This window comes from Gobio gobio (assembly GCF_949357685.1).
Source record: "Gobio gobio genome assembly, chromosome: 13".
In the NCBI taxonomy this organism is placed as follows: Eukaryota; Metazoa; Chordata; class Actinopteri; order Cypriniformes; family Gobionidae; genus Gobio; species Gobio gobio.
The window spans coordinates 23,288,561-23,312,746 of record NC_137106.1 but is presented as its reverse complement, the minus strand read 5'-3'; the positions used below and the strand labels follow the sequence as shown (position 1 = coordinate 23,312,746).

Here is a 24,186-nt window from a genome sequence, read left to right as displayed (position 1 = left end):
ACAACAATAAAATAAAGGTATACACCATATTGCCAAAAGTATTGGGACACCCCCAAATCATTGAATTCAGGTGTTCCAATCATGTGTAAAAAAAATAAAAAATAAATAAACCACTAGGCATGCAGACTGCTTCTGCAAACATTTGTGAAAGAATGGGTCGCTCTCAGCAACTCAGTGATTTCAAGTGTGGTACTGTGATAGGTTTCCACCTGTGAAATAAGTCCATTCGTGAAATTTCCTCACTACTAAATATTCTACGCGTTTATGGTGTGGGGTTGTTTTTCAGGGGTTGGGCTTGGCCCCTTAGTTCCAGTGAAAGGAACTCTTAAAGGGGCTATATGCAACTTTTTCCCCAAAATAAACGTAACAATAGCCTTTTTATTTTACCATTTATGACTCAAACATCTCCTGATGAGCATACTGACACCTTGTCCGCTCACAGTGGGTGCACCTATAAGCCTGTATCCTATTTTTCCAATTTTCTGTCGGGTCGGATTTTTCCCGCGCTGTCTGCGGATGTGACGTCAAGCGCGTTCATGTTAAACGTTTCAGATCACTCTCTGTATATATGTATTTGACTGTTCTTACCTCTGTAAACATAATGTTGACCTCCTTGCAGCAGATGACTTATGAAGTGTGCACGTACGAGCGCGCGCTGCGAGAGCGAGCAGAAAGGAAGAGCAGTTCTGTTTTTTGGCCACAGGTGTCAGTCGCGAGTTTAAATTTCAGAAAAACGCATATAGCCCCTTTAATGCTTCAGCATACCAAAACATTTTGGACAATTTCATGCTCCCAACTTTGTGGGAACAGTTTGGGGATGGCCCCTTCCTGTTCCTATATGACCGCACCAGTGCACAAAGCAAGGTCCATAAAGACATGGATGAGCGATTTGGTGTGGAGGACTGGCCTCAACCCAATAGAACACCTTTGGGATGAATTAGAGCAGAGACTGCGAGCCAGGCCTTCTCGTCCAACATCAGTGCCTGACCTCCTAAATTCGCTTCCAGAAGAATGGTCAAGATGTTCATAAACACACTCCTAAACCTTGTGGAAAGCCTTCCCAGAAGAGTTAAAGCTGTTATAGCAGCAAAGGGTGGGCCAACATTAAACCCAAACCGATTAAGAATGGGATGTCATTAAAGTTCATGTGCACGTAAAGGCAGGCGTCCCAAAACTTTTGGCAATAGTGTATATTTTAATTGAAAGACTGTTTCCAGGATACATTTTTAAAAATAACATGCTTTAAATGGTGTACATTTATCAATTACAGTATTTGTAGGCTACTTTCTACATTGTTTTTAATTAATTGTTTTGTTTAATAATTGTTATAGGCTAGCTACTCTTTAAATTTCGATTAAAAGGCTATATGTAGGCATATCAGCTCAAATAACCACCATACCTGAATGAAAGGATCTATTATGTTCACCTCTGAGGACGCAATCAGGAAAGAAACAGTTTTAACAGTTTAAATGAAAACATTTATCTGCACTGACTCTTCGATTATTATGGTGTTATGTTAAGAGCGTGTCCTCCATGTCACCAGGGGGCAGCAGTGCGATTGTCGTATGTAGTATAACGGATGTGGATGTGTCATTCCAAACTCACATCACAACAACACACTGACACCTCAGCTGGATTTTCTGACCCACTCGGGTCCACAAAAAAACGGCCAGCACCCTCTCAAACTTCACTGACAGGCTCATAAACACACTAAGAGGCTGTACGTGTATCGGACGGTGGGTTTATGTCGTAGAATCCGCAGGTTTTGGGTCCGGTTCGTTCCGCCCGAATCATGTCCTGCTGTCTGCTGGAGTTCGGCCGTGTCCAGGAGCTCAGACAGGTGCGAGAGTTTCTGTTCCCTAAGAACAACAAAGCCGGCCTGGAGGGAGAGAAAACACAAGCAGGTACTGCTGGAGTCAGTCTGTATATGCATGTTAAGTCCAGTTCAATGATGGTTCGCCTGCACTGCGGTTTTTCAGTGATTTATGGGTGTCAGTGCGGGTGTGTTGGATGCTTGGTAAAGTTGAAAAGTGGATGTTGGGAGGTAAATGCAAAACAACACACTCATGTCAGGCTGTGCGTTTTGGGGTACGTTTTGCATGTGTTATTGGAATCACAATGTCCCCACAACAATTAAAAACAGCATAATTTAACATGCTAAATAATCATGTCTTAAGTAAAATATATAAATGCAGGAATACTTCTTTAAGAGTTAGGTTTACAGTTAGGGGGATATAAAATACTCGTTTTATATCTAATGATAAAATCAATGATCTAATGAGAAGTCAAAAAGATCATGTGTAAAAAGTGAATTGTTTGACTGTGATGCAGAATAACTTACACTCCATGCAGAGAGAGAGAGAGAGAGAGAGAGAGAGAGAGGAAGGGAGGTGTGTTTGCCCTTGGTGAATGAGTCATCCTGCAGAAAGATCCTGAAGCACATGACTCCGTTAGTGACAGTGAATGAACGAAAGATCAATGAAGAGAAAGACTGGAGAAGAAAAGGGAAGGGACCTTGCGTTCAAGATTCTGTCATGCGATTGGCAACTTGGGTCAAAACACTTGACTATAGTGACGTGAGGGAGAAATGAGTCGGCAGATAGAGATAGAGAGAAAAAGGATAAGACTGTGTAAATAAGCTCTTATAGAGGTTGGTGGACCAGAATGAGCTGACTGTTATAGTGAATAGATTCATCGATGCTGACCACATTATTTACATCATTTTCTCTCTCTCTCTAGAGAATGAGTTAACGTGGGATGACTCAGACTGGGGCTCCTGGGAGAATCCTGACGGGAAAGAGGATGGAGCTCAGGTTTGTATCAAAGGATTGGAAGTCTTAAAATTGAAAATTATGTCATTATTTACTCAACAAAACCTGCCATTCCAAACCTGTGTGTTCTTCTCCTAGGCTGAGGAGGAGGAGCAGCAGCAAAGCGTCCCCTGGCTGCAGGACTGCGTGCTGTCTCTCTCGCCCTGCTCAGATCTACTGGTCATTGCTCGAGAACATAAGGCCACATTTCTCTCTGGTACACACACATACGCACAATACTGATTAATATCTTCTTTATTGCTGATTGGTTCTTGATTGGTATAAACTCATATGTGAATTGATTGGTTGGCAGCTAAGTGGCGGACAGCTGAAAGTGGGCAGGAGGAAATGGCCCTCGCTGTGACCTGGAGCGGAACGCTGACAGTTGAAGAGGGGTGAGAAACGGAAGAGGAGAGGGGAGGGTCAGGATTGGAAGGGTTTTGGGAAATAACATAAAGGGATTTAATCCCCAAAAGAAGAAAGGATGAGAACAAGACACAAATAAAATATAGACAAATAGAAAGCTAAGAGGCAGAAGAACAAAAATAAATAAAGATTTTTATTTTTGCTCATTGGTTCTCAATTGTCTTTTCTTTTCACAGAGAGTGTATCAGTAGTGTTATCTGTATTCCGTTGGCCAGCCAGAAGAGGTAACACACACACACACACACACACACACACACACACACACACACACACACACACACACACACACACACACACACACACACACACACACACACACACACACACACACACACACACACACCTGTATAAACAGATCTACTCTTTCACATGCTTTACTGTCAAAAGTGACTGTAAAGACTTTTCAAATAAAACTATTCATCAGAGAATTAAAAAAATGTCCACAAAATATTAAGCAGCACAACTGTTTTCAGCATTGATGATAATAAGATTAACAAATGTTTATTGAGCTCCAAATCAGCATATTAGAATGATTTCTGAAGGATCATGTGACACTGAAGACTGGAGTAACGATGCAGATAATTCAACTTTGCCATCATAGGAATAAATTATATATTAAAATGCAAAACAGTTGTTTTAAGTTGTAATAATATTTTAGAATATTACTTTTTTTTTTTTTACTGTATTTTGTATCAAATAAAGGCATCCTTGGTAAACATTAAAGACTTTCAACAAATCTTACCCTTCACAATCTTTTGAACGTTAGTGTGTGTATTCATTATGTGTTTAGAAGTTCTACCGGCCGACCCGATTGGACCTGCATTGTGGTTGGATTCAGCTCAGGTTATGTCCGTTTCTACACAGAGGTACTGTGATGTTTTCTGACCTATACACTCACCAGCTGAATCTGACTCTTTAATGCATCAATAATAAACAGTAATATGTCATATTTCATCAAAACCAGACCACTATCAGCAGAGCATACAATCCACTGGTCTTATCTATCATTTATGTGTGTGTGTGTATAGAGTGGTGTTCTTCTGTTGGCCCAGTTGTTGCATGAAGATCCTGTGCTGCGACTCAAATGTCGCACCTATGAGATTCCACGTCACCCTGGAGTAACGGAACAGGTACCAGTAGCTCTTACACTGACTGATGTGTTAATTTCTGCACAAAGCACTTGTTAAGCAGTTGAAATGTCTGTCTCTCTATCAGCATGAGGAGCTCAGTATTTTGTACCCAGCATCCCTGGTCACCATCGATGGCTTTAGTCTCTTCCAGTCTTTACGCGCCTGTCGAAACCAGGTTGCCAGAGGTAAGAGAGAGAGAGAGAGAGAGTGCAGATGGTTTAATGTGTATCAGGCTTTGACTAGATTATAGTGTGGCCAGTAGTGCCTTACATATTTTTATTTTGTCTTTCATGTTTTTGTTTTCATCCCTTTTATTCCCTGTATCTGCCCCTTTGCCTTTTAGCGGCAGCAGCAGGAAGTGATGTCATCCAGCCTCCACCGCTGGCCTATAAGAAGTGGGGCCTGCAAGATATGGACACAATTACAGACCATTCCAGCATTGGTAAGAGAGATTTCTTTTATTTAATTTCTCTAACAGTTTCTTTTGTTATCCTTTTTGAACAGATAGCCACAGCACAGTTGAAAAACTGTTAATATATACACTATCATTCAAAACTTTGGGGTTGGTAAGATGTTTTTTAGTCTCTCATGCTCATCAGTAATGTTGTAAAATTATTAGAATTTAAAATAACTGTTTATTATTTGGAAATATATTTTTAAATGTAATTTATTCCTTTGATGGCAAAGCTGAATTTTCAGCAGCCGTTTCTCCAATCTTCAGTATCACATGATCCTTCAGAAATCATGCTAATATACTGATTTGGTGCTCAAGAAATATTTCTTCTTATTATCAATGTTGAAAAGCGTTGTGCTGCTTAATATTTTTGTGGAAATGTATTCATTTCTTTTAGGATTCTATGCTGAGTAGAAAGCTAAAAAAGAAACTGCATATATTTTAAATGTAAACTCTATTGTAACATTAGAAATCTCTTTATGGTCACTTTTGATAAATTTAATGCATTCTCACTGAATAAAACTATTATGTCTTTCAAAAAAATTCTTACTGACCCCAAACTTTTGAATGGTAGTGTAATGTAATGTCTGCCTCTTTCAGGTATTACTACTCTGAGTGTGTTCGACCAGATGAAAAATGCCTCTATTCTGGGAGGATATCATGCTTCGGTTAAAGGAAGCCCTCCTGCTATGAGTCAGTATATCACAGTGGGAGGAGGACCCTACACTGGATTCTACTACGCTATAGAGGTACACACATCTAGGGCTGTTAAACGATGAATCACGATGAATCGCATCCAAAATAAAAGTTTGTTTACATACACTACCAGTCAAAAGTTTGGAATCACTAAGATTCTGAGTCTCTTCTGCTCACTAAGGCTCTAAGTTCAAAAGAACAGTATTTATCTGAAATAGAAAGCTTTTGTAATGCACTACCGTTCAAAAGTTTTGGGTCGGTAAGAATTATTTAATATATTTTATTTGGGGGAAAGAACTTAAAGAAATTAATACATTTATTCCGCAAGGATGCATTTAATTGATTAAGTGGCAGTATAGACATTTATAATGTTGCAAAAGCTTTCCATTTCATATAAATACTGTTCTTTTGAACTTTCTATTCATTAAATAATCCTGAAAAAAATTGTACACTATGGTTTTCAACATTGATAATAATAATAAATGTTTCTTAAGCAGCAAATCGGCATATTAGAATGATTTCTGAAGGATCATGTGACTCACTCTAAAGACTGGAGTAATGATGCTGAAAATTCAGCTTTGAATCACAGAAATAAATTGCATTTTAAAATATATTCAAATAGAAACATTTTAAAAAATATTTCACAATAATACTGTTTTTGCTGTATTTTTGATCAAATGCTGCCTTGTGAGCAGAAGAGACTTCTTTCAAAACTATTAAAAAAACTTAATGATTCCAAACTTTTGACTGGTAGTATATATAGTATAATTATTATGTATATTTGAATACACACTCATACATGTATATATGTAAGAAATAGTTGCATGTATATACTGTATATGTTTATATCATTTATATTATATAAATATACATATTTTATATATAAATATATATATTTTTTCTTAAATATACACATGCATGTGTGTGTATTTATATATACATAATATGTATACACAACACACACACACACACACACACACACACACACACACACACTCACACACACCTTTTCCTTGGCGTATTGTTGGTGCTTGTGTCTTATTTGTAGTTGTTCTTGTTTATTATGACTATTTTTCCTCTGTTATATATCAGGGCAGTTCTCAGCCTCTTCTCTCCCATGTGGCTCTGGCTGTGGCCAGCAAACTCACATCAGCTCTGTTCAGTGCTGCCAGGTCTGTGTGTCTGGGTTATTTAAACTCTCGGCTCTCATTAGCACTGGCCTGTCATGTTCAAGCTCATTCCATGTTTACTCATTCTTGGTCTCTGTCTCTCCTTTTTTTCCTCCATAGTGGCTGGTTGGGATGGAAGAGTAAGAATGAAGAGGAGTCAGTGCAGAAACAGAAGCCAAAGGTGGAGCCAGCCACAGCCCTTCCTGTTAGGTAAGTTCAAGAATAATGAATGCAATTTTATGTTATTTATTTAAAAGCGGTTTCATGTCTATCCTTGTTTTGTTCAATGGGTCAAGGTTGATATGAGATTTAGAAAGTAACGAGTAATAAGTAAAACGTTTTAGATTTAAACAGTAATCGAAATACACTGTTAAAGATGTAATGAGTATGAAGTTTTGATAGTAATTAATCAGTGAGCACTGGAAAGTTTTCTTCTCCATTGGTTCCCCTAATATGCGGTGTGCCCCAAGGGTCCATTTTAGGCGCTCTTCTTTTTTCACTTTTTATGCTCCCCTTGGGTGCCATTTTTAAGAAATATAAGATCTGCTACCACTGCTATACTGACGATACACGATTTTATCTACCAACTAAAACGATACACGATTTTATCTACCAGCTAAAACTGACAGTAGTTATCCTTTGGAAGTGCTTTGCAACTGTTTTGAGGAGATTAAATGTGAAGTTGAGGAGCAAAAGTGAAATTCTGATTTTAGGCTCCATCTGTTTTTAATTTAGGTTCTCTTTCCACCAGTTTTCAACCACATGTAAGAAATCTTGGGGTAACATTTGATTTGTCACAACATTTTGAGAAACAAATCAGTAAAGTGGTAAAAGGCAGTTTCCTTCATCTGAGATTGTGAAATGAAAACAGTTTCTGTCCACGAAAGATTTGGAAACTGTAATCCTCGCTCTCATAACATCACGTCTGGAATACTGTAATTTCCTATTCTGTGGCCTGCCTCAAACTGCGGTCTCTCGCCTCCAAAATGCTGCATCGAGATGTCTTACCGGCACAAAAATGAGGGATCACATGTCTCCCATTTTAGCGACTTCACATTGGCTTCCTGTACAGTTTAGAATCTATTTTAAAATGGCTGTTTTTGCATACAAGGCTTTATCTGGTGTTAATTTTGAAGTTTTCTGATTGTATTCTGTTTGTGTTTATATTTTATACACCGTATGTTTTCTTTTTATATGCTCAATGTTTTATTGTACAGCACTTTGGTGCAACTCTGTTGCTTTTAAATGTGCTTTAGAAATACATTTTGATTTGACTTGACTTAACTTACCTAACACTGATACACACTATACACTCACCTAAAGGATTATTAGGAACACCTGTTCAATTTCTCATTAATGCAATTATCTAATCAACCAATCACATGGCAGTTGCTTCAATGCATTTAGGGGTGTGGTCCTGGTCAAGACAATCTCCTGAACTCCAAACTGAATGTCAGAATGGGAAAGAAAGGTGATTTAAGCAATTTTGAGCGTGGGATGGTTGTTGGTGCTAGATGGGCCGGTCTGAGTATTTCACAATCTGCTCAGTTACTGGGATTTTCACGCACAACCATTTCTAGGGTTTACAAAAGAATGGTGTGAAAAGGAAAAAACATCCAGTATGCGGCAGTCCTGTGGGCGAAAATGCCTTGTTGATGCTAGAGGTCAGAGGAGAATGGGCCGAATGATTTCAAGCTGATAGGAGAGCAACTTTGACTGAAATAACCACTCGTTACAACCGAGGTATGCAGCAAAGCATTTGTGAAGCCACAACACGCACAACCTTGAGGCGGATGGGCTACAACAGCAGAAGACCCCACCGGGTACCACTCATCTCCACTACAAATAGGAAAAAGAGGCTACAATTTGCACGAGCTCACCAAAATTGGACAGTTGAAGACTGGAAAAATGTTGCCTGGTCTGATGAGTCTTGATTTCTGTTGAGACATTCAGATGTTAGAGTCAGAATTTGGCGTAAACAGAATGAGAACATGGATCCATCATGCCATCATCCACTGTGCAGGCTGCTGGTGGTGGTGTAATGGTGTGGGGGATGTTTTCTTGGCACACTTTAGGTCCCTTAGTGCCAATTGGGCATTGTTTAAATGCCACGGCCTACCTGAGCATTGTTTCTGACCATGTCCATCACTTTATGACCACCATGTACCCATCCTCTGATGGCTACTTCCAGCAGGATATGTCACAAAGCTCGAATCATTTCAAATTGGTTTCTTGAACATGACAATGAGTTCACTGTACTAAAATGGTCCCCAGAGTCACCAGATCTCAACCCAATAGAGCATCTTTGGTATGTGGTGGAACAGGAGCTTCGTGCCCTGGATGTGCATCCAACAAATCTCCATCAACTGCAAGATGCTATCCTATCAATATGGGCCAACATTTCTAAAGAATGCTTTCAGCACCTTGTTGAATCAAGGCCACGTAGAATTAAGGCAGTTCTGAAGGCGAAAGGGGGTCAAACACAGTATTAGTATGGTGTTCCTAATAATCCTTTAGGTGAGTGTATTTAACTCATTTAAGTGCACAATTTAATTGTTCTGCTTTCATCAGGTTTGGTCTTCCAGATTCTCGTCGACATGGCGAGTCGATCTGTCTCTCTCCATGTAACACTATGGCTGGAGTCACAGATGACTTTGGCAGAGTCACGTTGCTGGACGTGGCACGAGGCATCGCTATCAGGATGTGGAAGGGTGAGCAGAGCAGCGCAACTAATGTAGTCTGATTTGCGAACAATCATCTTATGAGCATGTTCCTATTAAATTGTAGTAGAATCTTGTGACAAACAAGATTTGAATCTGTGTGACAAATGCTTTAGTGAACTCAGAGCAAATGCTTGTCCATGTGACAATGTGTTGTTAAAAGTTAATTTTTGTAATAAATTATATTTTGTTTTTAAAAACTAAAAGCAGTCAACTGTGAATTTAATCTTTAAAACATAAAATAATTTGAATATTTGTTTTTAAATATAATTTAGTATAGTAATATAAATAATTGGAATAATATTTATTTTAAACAGTATATAAACAGTAATATTTTTTTTTAATGCCTGTATTATGTGTGTAGGCTATCGTGACGCTCAGCTCGGTTGGGTGCAGGTGTCAGAGGCTCCTGGGGAGAGAGATATAGCCACATCTCCATCTATGCCCCGCAGGCACGCCCAGTTTCTGGTGATTTATGCCCCACGTAGGGGGATTTTAGAGGTGTGGGGAACTCAGCATGGACCACGAGTAGGGGCTTTTACTGTAGGCAAACATTGCAGGTACTCACTCGCACACAAAAACTAAAAAACATTGCTACAAATCGAAAATGCATATTCATTCATGACTCTCTCTTTCAGGCTGCTGTACGCAGGTCACAGGTTAATGGGTGTGAATAGTGTAACCAGTCAGGGCTGGCAGATACACACACAGCAGGTGTGTCTATTTGATCCGGTTAATGGAGCCCTGAGAGCCATCACCATACCATTCCACCTGGCACTTAGGTACACATTCATACATAACTATTCATTAATATGCACACAAGCACATTAATAAAAAAAAATATTTAAAAAAACCCACACATAATGCGGGTAAGCACAGATGTATCTATTCTGTTTGTTGGTCAGTGATAAGAAGAGTGAGCGTGCTAAAGACATGCACCTGCTGAGGAGACTCACCACTCTACTGAGGACCAGGGAGGTGGAGCCAGGTCAGACATGCCTCATTAATATTCATGAACACCTACTTTTTTTAAGAACTACTACCTAGTGGTGGGCGATATGACCAAATTCTTATTTCACGATTTGAGAAATTGAATTTCACGATAACGATATTTATCATGATATAGTTATTTTGTGTTATTTTATCTCATTTCTGTTATTAAAAAGAAGCAAATTGCAAACAATAGGACAAATACAATGTAACAAAAATTTGAATTAATCAGATACAATAGGTACAATAGGTTTAACGTAGTTAGAATAAGTACAGAATTGTAATAATCAAATGTAAAAATAAAATATCACATAATCTTCACTGTATGAATTAAACCAATTTATTATTATTAAAGCAAAAAAAAGTAATTCAGTCAAGAGCATCAAGTTATTTTCTCTTATGTTTGATTCACATTAATGACACAGCAGCAGGTAGGTAGGTATATTAGGCTGCTGTCACTTTAAGACCAAACACACGGATCCATTATACTGATACACTTTCGCAATCACATGCTGAGAGATGCACTTTTTGACATCGAGCTCATCCCAAATTCGTGATCGCCTTCTGAGAGAGGCAGCTTTCTGTGTGCGCACTATGTTGGCACGAGCACCACACCGTGTTCCTTTTCAGGATATTGCGCTTATAACTCTTTAACATCAAGCATGTCTTGCTTTTTATATTCTTATTAATGCATTTCATCACTCTGAAGTGTCAGTAGTGCTGTTATGCGTGTATGTTTGCGATATACTTAATATAGCAAAATCTCTCATTTTATACTGTGGTAACGATATTGTCATACCGCCCAGCCCTACTACTACCCAATGTTGTGTTTTGGTTCTATTGCACTGATATGTTTGAGTTGACCTTTGACTGACAGCTCTGCTTGAGAGTGAAGCACAAAGTGTGTTACTGGACATTAAACATCCAGCTATTAAGAAGCAGGTTAGTAAAATACATACACGCCAACATATTAAGTCATATATGTTAATAAATTCTTTAATAAAATATCTGATTGATTGACAGGCCCTGGAGTCACTGCTGTCCAATAAGAATGCACCAGTGTCCTGTTTGACTCATGTTACTCGTGCATTATTAGCTAGCCTGAAAGAACAAGGTATCTCCCTCAATCCTCACTGGGTATTGTGTATTTTTCATATTTAAACTGATATGTTTTTCATGTGTCTTCGTATTAGATCCTGAAGCAGTGGATGAGTCGTTGCTAAAGTTTTGTTCATCCCAGCTCATACTTCTCCAGCTCTATACAGACGTTCAATTACTGCACACACCAGATACATCACCCACTGAGCCAGAACATGTGAGTAACACATGCACACAGACACTATCCAGTTAACCAAAACGAATGTACTAAGATTTGAACTAAAGTCTTCTACTCTCTGTACAGCTGTCGTTTTCTGTCATCGAGGAGGATCTTGCTCGTGTTGGCTCAATCCTGCAACGATACACAGAGATGAACTCTCGACCCTGCGTCTCATTTGCTCAAGACTCTAGTGGGCCGCTGCCTGTCCGAACATTTCTGTCTCAGTTGGAATGGGTGAACGGAGAGCTCAGAGTGATTAAAAAACCTGATACCGACTGGACCCAACTAGGTAAAACTGCTCTTTGATGTGTGTATTTTTTATGCATTATTTTAATGTTTTTAAGACCCCCTATAGTGAAAATCAAGTTTTTATTGTTGTTTATATGTATGTGGTGTTTTTAATATGCTTTTGGTCAAACCATGTGCAAATCCATCAGTCAGCACCATTGCTTAGTATTTCCAGAAAACTTAAAACTGTGTACCAAGGACAGTCTCAAAAATGTCCTACCGTCATAAACATTTAACCAATCCCATCATTGTGAGTGCATGGCTTTTCTCCACTGACTTTCTATGATGTCCAAATCATCCAAGGATACTGATTTTTTTAAGGCAGCTGTCTGACTCTGAGATGGCGAATAGGAACATGGTTTGTGTAACCTCAGCAACACATTATTAGCTGTTTGATAACATAGTTAAGCCAAAGGCTAATCATATAATTTACCATCATGTGTCTGACATTGTAGAGACATTGTAGCATTGTAGCAATAGATTAAAAAACGCATAACCATTCTGATACATCGACTTGTGATTGTGAACGACCCTGTATAATTCACTCTTCCTTTTCTTCTGCGTTAAATCAATATTTCCACTTGCGATTGTGTAGTGTTTACTACAATTGACTGAGTGGATCAGGCACTCTGAGCTGGTGTGATTGAGTGGAGGAGATGACTTATTTACATATTCATGGTTCTGCGCATATTATGAAGTAAGGGTGTATCCAAGCTATTTTTGCCATAAGTAAATATTCACCAAAAAAGCAGAAACTACAAAAATATGTCATTTTGATTATCAAAGATGAGTTTTATGGGATAAAATTATGGACTGCAGGGGGACTTTAAGGGTCATAAATGTTTATTGTTTTACATTTTGTGTATTATTTAGAGATACACATTTATATTTAATCATTTAGCAGACGCTTTTATCCAAAGCAACTTACATATAGGGCAACAATATGCAAGTGCTTTGACCAGTCTAGTTAGTCTAGCATATATCTTATCTTTAATAGATATAAAATAATAAGTGTTAGTATTAATGGGTCAAGTGTTGTCGAAAAAGATGCGTCCTTACTTGCAGTTACTTGAAAATGGCTTAGCAGTTCGGGTTGAGATAAGCAGGTCATTCCACCAGCATTGAAAAGTCAAGGTAAAGATCAGTGAAAGTGATTTTGTAGCTCTTTGGGATGGCACCACCAGGCATTGTTCACTTGAAGAACACAAGCTTCTGGAGGGCACATAAGTCTGAAGTAGGGAGTTTAGGTATAGGGAAGCAGAGCTAGTGGTTGTTCTGTAGGCAAACATCAGTACCTTGAATTTGATGCGAGCTGCAACCAGAGCAATTTTATAAGAGGTGTGACGTGCGGAATACACAATGTATAGGTACCATATCAGTTATATGGGCTGATATTAGAGATTTTTCATATATTGGTTGATAATGGAAATTTAATAGTGCATGCTTATTTACCCTAATATTCACTTAAAGTTAATCTTTAAAAACACCAGTGAACAAAATAATAACCAAATGTTAAGCAAAATTAAGCAAATCTCAAAATAAATATCCATCTAAATTTACTTTTAGCATTTTAAACTGGTATAAAATATTAAAAATGGCCATTTAAAGGTTATCAGGCATAACATGAAAATAATAATCTGTATCTGAATTTTAACATTGGGGCGTCATTATATAAGCAGTTAATTGATGTGTGATTTTGTGCTTTCAGGTAGTTTCCTCTTCTGGGGTTGTCTGTCTGGACAGAGTCCTTTACAAAGAGTGTGTCTGACTCTGCAGGAAAGTGGCATCAGCCCTCAGCAGCTATTGGTAAGATAGTGATGTGTAAAAAAAAAAAAAAACACTGAAGGTTGGAATGATTACAAAAGAATTTGAATGCTGAGATTTTTGCTTTTTATGAAAATCTCTCCTTTTGATTTCACACTGTGTTTCTTTCTCTCTCTCTCTCTCTCTCTCTCTCTCTCTCTCTGGCAGTCTTTGCTCTTGTCAGTTTGGCTGAACAAAGAGAAAGAAGTACTGAAGTTCCCAGATGCCGTCTCACACCTGCACACTTTGCTGTCTACCCTCAGCTCCATGAAAGGTCTTTAACATCATCTGTAGGAGAGAGTGACCTTGTGTCCTCTATATTTTATTATGTTTATTAATATTTCAATTGTTTGCATATCAGGAGCAGTAGATGAGTCATGGGACGGCCAGTGTGTCTCTCCCTGGTGGCAGCAGGTCCGCACAGCATGTGTTCAGTCTGAAAGCGCGGCCTCCGCATTACTGGCTACTCTAGTCGCTCATCGTGTAGCCAAGAATGCCATCACCAGGCTGGCAGAGAGCAAGGTGTCTGTGTGTGTGTGTGTGTGTGTGTCTTTTTTCTGTAGAATTGGTGCAGAGTTTAACTCTCTCTTTCTCACTCTCTCTGCAGTGTCAGGAGGGGTGGGAGTGTGTTTCTCTGGAGTTGGAGCAGTGGGTGGTGTGTATAAAGCAGTTGGAGGATGTTCTTGCTCTGCAGACGCTGCTCTGCCTTCCATCTCCTCAGGGCTCTACCGGGAGCACCGTTACACGCTGCTCAGTCAAAACACTATTAGAGAGTGGCAGAGGTACATAAAACACACATACACTACCATTCCAAAATTTTAGGTCTGTAATATTTTTTTTAAAAGTAATTTATACTTTTATTCAGCAAGGAGGCCTTAAATTGATCAAAAGTGATATTTAAAGATATTTATAATGTTACAAAACATTTCTATTTCATATAAATACTGTTCTTTTGAACTTTGTTTATCGAAGAATCATGAAAAAAATCACGGTTTCCACCAAAAATGTTAAGCAGCACTTTGTTTTCAATATGAAAATATTTCAATGGTTAGTAATGGTTGCTGGCATATTATGCTTTGCCATCACGGGAATACATTACAATTTAAGATTTAATAAAATAGAATATAGTTATTTTAAATTGTAATAATAATAAAAAAATATAGCTGCAAGCAGCAATTGCGGGGCCAAGCCCAGAAGGCACCGCAAGGACAGCAAATAGCTCAAACAGCAAGTACAGCAGCACAGCAAGTTCTGCAGCACAGCACACCATTACACACAATTTTATAAAGTTGCCCAACACGGGACTCGAACCAACAATCTCTGGGTCTTGTGCCTGCAGTTTATCGTGTTGCGCCACTGTGCAGACATGCTTTCAAACAGCTGCCAAGGTTCCTTACTTAAAGTGAGAATCAACTTAGAATGAAGATTTTTTTTGTAAAAAATGCACTGCATGTAATATTTAAAAAGTTCAGATTAGATCATTCTCAGAATCATTTAATGTCTGGAACAGAAGCAAATTTTAGAATTAACCAATTGACATGCTAAGCTAGCTAGTATAAAGACACAAACACAGGCAAGGTCAACTTCAGAGACAAATTTCTCAGGAACGGTAGTAACTATCAAGAATCCGTTCGGTCATTTCTGTGCGGCTCAGTCCAAATATCATCTGAGCGAACTTTGGACAAAATTGGGCAAAAACTGAAGGAAGAGTAGCGAAAAAACTGTTTTTCATTTGCGTCAATATGGCGGACAGTCAGATGTTGGGAAAATGACAAATGAGATATCGTTGAAATTGGCATAAATCAAGGAACATAATGACATAAAGAAATTAAATTTTGAACTTTGTTTTCAAAAGTTATAAGCCTTTTTGCAATAAAACCTTATATCTATGGAACACTAGGTGGCGCTGTTCTGAAACTTCTAATGTATGTTCAGGACATGCTGTCGGTCATGCATACCATTATTTGTGCAGATATGTTAAATATTATAAAAGATATTGCAATTTATGACAAAATCCAAGATGGCGGACACAGGGTTCATCTGATCCTAGCATATCCGGTATCCACGGATTTGGCATGACCCGAGGAAACCATAGACACCAATATTATGACAATTCTGCCAATATTCTGACAAAGCGTTCAGAAGTTATGAGCAGAAATAGCCATTTTCGATATCTCACGACCTGTAGGTGGCGCTGTTCCCAACTTTGGCATGGACCCCCAGATCATGGGTCCGATGAAGCGTACCAAATTTTGTTTCGATTGATCAAAGTTTGGCCGATATACAGTTTCAGAACCAATTTTGGGTCGACCTCTTTAAGTTTGAGACAGTATAACTTTTGAATAAAGATAAATAAAAAAAATCTGTTCAGTCATTTCTGTGCGGCTTTTTCCAAAGGTCATCTGAGGCAAATTTGGACAAAATTGGACAAATTTTGAAGGAGGAGTAGCAAAAAAACTGAACACTGTACTTTTCAAAATGGCTGCTACTGTAATGGGCGGGGTTTTGATGTAAGGTGATGAATGCGATCAGCATGATAAGAGGAATCAGGTGTACTAAGTTTCATTTTTCTACCTCAAAGGGTTCAAAAGTTATAACAATTTCAATGTTGACATTTTGAACTGGTGGTGGCGCTATGGAGTTGGGTGTAGAGACTCCAAATATGGTCCAATTACTTTTCATGAGCATCTCTACAATGTTGCCAAATTTCATCATTTTCCTACTTACGGTTCATAGGGCTGCCATTGACTCCCATTCGGGAAAAATAATAATAATAAAGTAAACTAACAATTCCAAGAGGGGCTACAGCCCCTTCGGGGCTTGGCCCCTAAAAATATATATGACTGTTTTTCGTCAAATAAATGCAACTTTTGAAGCTAGTAAATATTAAAGCTGTCAGTAAAACTAAGATTCAAATCTATGCTTTCATACCAGGTAAAATGCAAATGAGCGATCATAGTGTTTCCATATTTTCGTTTTTTGTCTTTTAGGTGGTGTAGCAGACTGCGTTTCAAAATTGATCTTCAGACAGGGTGTGTCTCCAGATATCTTGAGGAAGATCCTTCAACGGAGGGGAGAGAATGAGCCCACCGAACAGCCCTTTCAGCAAGACAGGGAGGAGAAACTGGAGGGTAATTGTGGAGATTCTTGATCATGTGACTTGAATCATTTAAAATTATTCCATGGTGGTTTCTATTTATAAGAGTTTCTTTTAGCCACGTGTGTGTGTTCTGTGTTTGACTAAAGCGTTTGTGTGTTGTCTCAGAGCTGCTGGAGTGTGTATGTCAGCGGTTTCCAAACTCTTTGTCTCCTGACGTGCTGTTTGCTCACTGTAGCTGGGAAAATGTGGTCCAGTGGAACAAAGACCCAGAGGTAAAGACTTTAATCAGTCTCAAAGCTTTCTTATAATAGGGAACTAATAAAAAAGACTTATTTAGAACTTAAAAATAAATACTGGAACCAAATTACTTTAGTTTTTGTTAATGTACAGTAATTTAGCAAAAGAATTGGATACATTTTTTTTCCAAATACTTGCTTCTAAAAGTACTAAATAATTGTTACTGGAGCAGTACAGTAACTGTAATTCCTTGGGATTCGCTGTTCAGTAATACTGGAGAAACATTAGCCAATCACAGAGGACACTTCATCTCTCTCTTTCTGTTCAGGTGGGACAGTACTTAGAGTGGTCAGTGGAGTTTTTGAAGATGATCTCCAGTCCTCACATTCAGTTGGGTAAGAGTAACTTGACATATATTGACTAAATGAAAGCTGCTTCTTTACAACAAAAGGAATTCCATATGATAACTCTCTCTCCCTGAATTGTGCTCTTCCCTCAGGTGTCTCTGTTATGATGTGGCAGACCTTCATAGTCAAGCGGTTTTCAGCTGCTGCCTTCCTAATGGAAAAGGTTTGTGCGTCTGTGTACTCTGGCTCTTTGTGTGCTGTGATTTAAGATTAAATAATTGACAGTGCATGTGTTGATTTAGGTGGGAAAGGCACCTAAAGACCGGCTGTGCAGACGGGTAAGAGAAGACACAAAGAATGAATTCAGTTTAGATCTGTTTATTTGAATTAACGTGTGCTTGTGTGTGTGTTCAGGATGTCGGAATGGGAGACGCAGCCGTGAGGAGTTTCCTGGGCTCCTGCGTGCAGTTATTGCAGGCTCTGATGGAGGTCTCATCTTCCTCTTTTTTCCCTTCCTTTCCTTTTTTCTCCAGAGTAAGAACTGATCAAACAGTGGATGCATGGATGGAAGCATGCCTCAAGTTATAGTGGCTTTTTCAATAATGATTAGCAAAGTATGGGTTGAAATGACAGCGTGAAATATATTCTAAACTTCTTTTCTTTCTCAGGCAGATTCAGGGGTGGAGGAAGTGCCTGCTCCAGATGTGTCTGTGGAGGAAGTGTGGGGCGGTGCTGAGGGTCCAGTGTCTATTGTGGAGTTAGCTTTGGATCAGAGATCCGTTCACTATCCCCTCATTCAGCATCACTGTGTGTTAGCGTCACTGCTGCACGCCGCCATGACCTTCTCCCTGCGCCTCAAACCGCTCAGTCTGTTTGACAGCAAGGTAAAAACATAAGACAACAAAACATTTATTGCATTTACTGCACGATTATTCGAAATTAAACCATTATAAACCATAAAGCGTGACTTGGCAAAGGCTGTGATTTAATTTTTTTGCGCAGCTTGTCAGTGATGCACGGCTCTGTGATCTGTAAATGCTGCTCCATCTGAAAGCCAGAGGGTGCTCTCACCCTCTGGCTTGTAGACCCGTTCAGAATTTGGTGTTGGGGGAATTTCTCACTTGAACTGAGTTAGTGGGTCTTCATACTTCATAATGGGCTTCATACTATAACTGTAGCTGAATAAACAGATTGAAACGCTTTGATTGATTAAACATGACTAATAAACACACGACTATGACAATGTTTTATCTGAGTTCTTCAATCCCTCCCGGGTAGCAGCATTTACTACTGATCTCAGAGCCGTGTTTCACTGACAAGTTGCTCATAATTTATTTATTTTTTCATATTCACACTAAGCCAAATCGTTTTAAGCATGATTTTCCGGTTAATTGTGATTAATTAAATTTATACGTATATCTGCGGTATATTCTTAGGTTTTCTCCGAACAAATTTTTACCGGTCCAATCAACGAATAGAGCGAGTGGCTGAGAACGATGACGTTGATGTTGTGCGCTAGTTTGAGTTGTAGTCCAGTAATGGCGGCGGAGAAAGATGCGAGCGAAGCCATTCATTCCGTTGTGGCACTGCTGCCGAATATCCAGAAGTTAAAGCCGGAGCAAGAACAATCTCTGTTGAGTTTTGTTTGTGGCCATGATGTTGTGGCCCTCCTCCCCACAGGGTTCGGGAAAAGTTTGATTTTCCAGCTCGCTCTGTTAGTGGTGAAGGAGTTGGCTGAAGCCCTATTCGGACGGTAATTGTTTCTCGTGGGGTAGGAAGGTATTGTCATTGTTTACAGGGGCTAGTCAGTGATTTTATTGCCGTCTGTCTCCCACCACCCGCGTAAAAATCCCCGGCCGAATTCCCTACTGTTTTAGACAAACACCAAGGTCGTGTGGTAATTGCTGTCCGGATCCACATCTCTGAGTTTTCAAGAATATATCACTTCAAAATTCCCTGTTTATATCCTTTTTGACCACTACAGAGCCCCGTGCGGTTGCGCTTTGCTGTAATTTGGATGCATTTCTAGACTTGTATTTTAAATGCTGGCAAGTATTTAAGAGAGCAATATATTTAATCACTGCTCAAAAAATAAAACGAAGAAAAGCACGTAAACATTTGAATTGGGCCGTTATTTACGGCAGTATTTATTCTTATCATACCAGGCATATGACATTTTATTTACAGCATACAATCATGTTACGGACCACGTGAGCAGCGCATTCCCGATCACAAAACTCTCCCCTCCACCGTGAATAAATCACAATCCGAATGCAAGAGTTTTAGGTTTTATCACTGAGGGGATCCATGTGAGAAACAGAGGCTACTTCAGTTTTAAACTTCAACAGAGTACCCGCCTTCAAGGAAGTTAACGCTTATCAATGGAGAGTGGCCAGGCTCTCTTTTTTCAAATGAAATGTACGAGAGTCTGGGAAGAGCAGGCTCGTATCTGTCACCATGAAATCAAAATGTAGTGTTTTTTTCTAAATGATTTATCCGTGCCCATCATTATAACTTCCCCTTCCTTTTGCAATTACATCTGTTTTTTGATGATGTGCTCACCAGATCAAGGACTGATCAATAATCCACCACTTCCAGCAGATTGTCACTCACATCAAATCACAGCAATTATCAAACAACAAGCTAATCTGTTTTTTGTTTTTTTTTCTAGTTCGATATGCACTTTCACTTAGTTCTTTTCCCTTTAATTCATGTTGTCTTTTTCTGTCATCTACAGGGCAAGAATGCGTTTTTTAGAGATTTGGTGTCCATTCAGTTGCTGCCCAGTGGAGATATAGACCCCAACCTGGTGGCTTTGAGACAAGAAGTGAGTAACATCTGCTCTCATCAAGAAGGCCTCCAACCAAAATAAGTATTAAAATTTTGGACCCACTTTATATTAGGTGGCCTTAACTACTATGTACTAACATTTTAATTAAGCATTTGATACGATGCACTTATTGTGTACATACATGTTTTTACATTGTACTTATATTTTAAAAATGACCTGCATGTAATTACATCTGTAATTAATTTCTGTAGCTACATGTATAATTACACTGTTGACACTTCCCTTACACCTAACCCTACCCTTTAACTGACCCATACCACCACACCTGTCACTAACTTTACCCATATCCCACCTCGACATAAGTAAGTGTTTTGCAATACAATATGAACACAATAAGGACATTGTATTTATTTTTTGATGTAAGTACATAGTAGTTATGGCCACCTAACGTGGGACCAAAGTTTTCTTTTATAGTCTGTCTAACATGCATATTGTACAGTGACAGTGAAATGTTGACCACATATTAACAAAAAGATTCTCGGATAACATGTCGTAAGATAGCTCACCTCTGAAACCAAAGTTGATGTACTTATGTTGGTTCACTCGCCCAAAAATGAAATTAATTACTCACCCTCATGTCGTTCCAAACCCGTAAGACCTTCGTTCATCTTCAGAACACAAATTAAGATATTTTTTTATGAAATCCGAGAGGTTTTGGAACCACACATAGGCAGAAATGTCATTGCAACTTTCAAGGCCCAGAAAGGTAGTAAAGACATTGTTAAAATAGTCCATGTGACTGCAGTGATTCAACCTTAATGTTATGTAGCGACAAGAATACTTGTGTGCAAAAACAAAACAAAAATAACGTCTTTATTCAACAATCTCCTCTCTTCAACATCAGCGCTTCCAAATTCTACATCAGAATAACATTATAGAATACGTTAAGAAACTCGTATGTTCCTACTAGGAAACTCCATGTTTCAGCACTCCTTGTTTCCTAGTAAGAAATATGATTTGAGAGGGAGTTAATGTCCAATTTCATGAGTAAAGGCAATAAATGACAATTTCCTACTAGGAAGTAGATCAGATTTCCTAGTAGGAAAATACGAGCTTCCTAGTAGGTATTTTCCTACGTTACCGTTTTCATGTTCCTACTAGGAAACTTGAGTCTCCTGGTAGGAAATATGATCTGAGAGTTAATGTCAATTTTATGAGTAAAGGCAATAAATTACAATAATTTGCTACTATGAACACTCGTATTGTCCTACCAGGAATTTTCTTAGTAGGAAAATACGAGTTTCCTAGTGGGAAAATAAGTGCTTCCTAGAATGAAATTATTGTAATTTATTGCCTTTACTCGTGAAATTGGGGATGAACTCGCTCTCTAATCACATTTCCTACTAGGAAACTCAGATTTCCTAGTAGGAAAATACAAGTTTCCTAGTAAGAAGTTATTGTAATTTATTGGCTTTACTCATGAAATTGAACATAAGCTCCCTCTCAAATCGTATTTTCCTAGTTAATAGTAGGAAAATCCACACATAGGCAGAAATGTCATTGCAAGGCCCAGAAAGGTAGTAAAGACATTGTTAAAATAGTCCTTGTGACTACAGTGATTCAACCTTAATGTTATGAAGCGACGAGAATACTTGTTGTGTGCAAAAACAAAACAAAAATAACGACTTTATTCAACAATCTCTTCCTAACGTCGTTCTCCTATGCTATTCACATAGTGTAAACAGTGCAGCGCTTCCAGGTTCTGCGTCAAAATGCTGACTCATAATTGGCCGACACTGTGTCACGTGAGCACCACGACACGTGCGTGTAATGCTGACACAGGAGCTAGCCAATAATGAGCCGGCGTTCTGACACTGTATTACTGTGTGCAGTTTCTGATGAACGTGTTAACAGGCTGGGTGAAGGTTTTAGCTGAAGCTGAGGAGAACGGTGTGAAACACAGCGGTGCTGAAGACATGTGGCCGTCCGTGTGTATGGAGCTCTCGTCTCTACTGCAAGTCAATACTGACATACTATGCAGACACCTCGTTTGTGAGCTCTACAACCAGGGCCTGGACCTGAGGGCAGAGGAGGTAACACACACAATTTTAAACCCCCTGAGCATACACACAGATTTCATTTTTTTCTCCTTTTTTTGTATATACATTTCTCTTTTTTTCTTTCATTGTTTTTATAATCTTCTGTCTTTTCTTTATCTTTGTGCAATTTTTCTTTCTTTTGTCATTGATGTTTATGTTTTCTATCAAAATCTCTCAGGTGATGATGGAGGTGCAGGACAAGGATGTTTTGGGCTCTCAACTGCTGGTGTTGATTGGTCAGAGACTCTGTTTCTCCCTACTCCACTCCCAGTCACAGACCAAACCCCAGATGGAGTTGCTGGCCCGTCTTCCACCCACCCTCTGCACCTGGCTGAAGGCTATGGTAAGAATACACGGGCTGCACAGCTCGCCAATCTCTGACCATCTTATTCTCACCTGTATTATGGTTTGTGTGTTTTTAGGACCCCAGTGAGCTGCGCTGTCCTTCGGTACCTCTGTCTCAGAGCAGTCGACTAATCAACAAAGTCATCGAGATGCTCCCCGAAAACCACGCCCAATATAGCCTTGCCCTCCATCTGCTGGAGGCTGTGGACTCTTTACACGAAGAGCCCTGATATAGAGAAAGAGGCATGTTTTTTTTTTTATATTCTAGACTCAAAAACCTTCCCAGGAGCTCCGAGACCTGAAAAAGCATCCAGTCAGCAGTCTAAATAAATCATCATCATCATCAGTAATCTGCTTAATTTAGCAGGCTTTAATGTCTTTTCCAAACTGTCACTAAAATATCATATCAAGGACACTAGCACCTTTAGGGGATGTGCTATCCCACAATGCCTGTGCACATTGAACGTGGCACGAATAAAGGGCCTGGCGTCTCTAGTGTCTAGAGTGTTATTCGGATAAAAACGATGTTATTGATGTACAGTAGTCCTGTAATTAAACGAGAAGGGCGTTCTTTACAAGGAAGCCTTCAAATAATATTGTGCTATAATCAGTGTAATCAAAACATTGCAGTATATTGACACCATGAGGGGTATATTTTCTATTTCAAATTCTAAATGTTCTCGTTCATTTATTCTGCCAGTTAAATGTGTCTGCAATTTCACATCGATGCTGTTTATTAGTGAAAAAGCACTAAAATGTCATCTGTTAATGTATGTGTTTATTTTAAATGTACAACTTTAGGTGTGGTTGCAAGGTGAGACAAAAGAAAGACTTCTCTTCTGTAGCGCTGACCTTTTACGCAGTCCTGTACCAGCTGTGCCTGGCTGCTCATAACACAACGTAAACCATAATACCAAAAATAAAGACGATTTTTGAGAACTGTGGTGCAGCTCATTGTCTTGAAGGGAATATCCGTCAATCAGGATCTTGAGAGGGTGAGAGTTGATCTGGACTGTTGATAGTTACAGGATCAGAGAATGCCACTCTTCCTCTTAACACAATCACTTTCACACACACATTTTTTCCCCTTACCGTTCAGTAGTCAGTAAATGTTATTCCTGTATGTCTGGATCTTCCTGCTTTTATCTTTTAAAGTCATCTTGGTTCCAATATTTAATCCATATCAGCACTACAGCAACACTTGCAGCAGGTTCACACATAAGCTGCATACTAAATTACATCCCTACTATATAGTAGGCAAAAAACAGTATGTGATAAGAGTAATATGTCCGAATTCACAGTATTCATCAAAAAGTACCTGGATGACCTAATTCTTCCAGCGAGGCCACAGGAGAGGATTTGTGAATGGCAGTAAAGCAACGTAACTGACCCTGGTAGGTCACATGATAAATGACAACATGGTGAATGCAGAACATCCAGATTAGATTCATACTACACAGAAC

The 24,186-nt window shown here is 39.0% G+C and overlaps 1 protein-coding gene across 2 annotated transcripts; it reads left to right on the top strand.

Annotated features, from left to right (window-relative positions):
- The first annotated feature begins 1,577 nt into the window (after positions 1–1,577).
- rab3gap2 (RAB3 GTPase activating protein subunit 2 (non-catalytic)) lies at positions 1,578–23,663 on the top strand. Of its 2 annotated transcripts, none has more exons than XM_079833247.1 (35): positions 1,578–1,904; positions 2,740–2,813; positions 2,910–3,027; positions 3,124–3,205; positions 3,413–3,460; positions 4,027–4,102; positions 4,265–4,366; positions 4,452–4,551; positions 4,710–4,808; positions 5,421–5,569; positions 6,609–6,688; positions 6,806–6,895; positions 9,257–9,396; positions 9,770–9,965; positions 10,044–10,187; positions 10,311–10,393; positions 11,273–11,337; positions 11,419–11,509; positions 11,589–11,710; positions 11,798–12,002; positions 13,710–13,807; positions 13,973–14,078; positions 14,166–14,326; positions 14,412–14,586; positions 16,795–16,935; positions 17,070–17,176; positions 17,470–17,536; positions 17,641–17,711; positions 17,791–17,826; positions 17,903–18,022; positions 18,157–18,372; positions 20,226–20,315; positions 22,172–22,372; positions 22,557–22,721; positions 22,801–23,663. In XM_079833247.1, exons 1-35 carry the CDS (start codon positions 1,793–1,795, stop codon positions 22,951–22,953), a joined length of 4,083 nt encoding a protein of 1,360 aa, XP_079689373.1. In that variant the 5' UTR covers positions 1,578–1,792; the 3' UTR covers positions 22,954–23,663. The 2 variants fall into 2 exon arrangements, with proteins under 2 accessions (XP_079689373.1, XP_079689374.1); XM_079833248.1 differs by having other exon boundaries at positions 1,588–1,904; positions 17,903–17,977.
- Positions 23,664–24,186: the final 523 nt, after the last annotated feature.

What these genes read in the sequence shown, in the direction of transcription:
- rab3gap2 (XM_079833247.1), top strand. Translation starts at nt 1,793, where the DNA reads ATGTCCTGCTGTCTGCTGGAGTTCGGCCGTGTCCAGGAGCTCAGACAG. An exon ending in TACAGACCATTCCAGCATTG is followed by an intron (nt 4,809 to 5,420) that starts GTAAGAGAGATT and finishes TGCCTCTTTCAG; the next exon opens with GTATTACTACTCTGAGTGTG. An exon ending in GATTCTACTACGCTATAGAG is followed by an intron (nt 5,570 to 6,608) that starts GTACACACATCT and finishes GTTATATATCAG; the next exon opens with GGCAGTTCTCAGCCTCTTCT.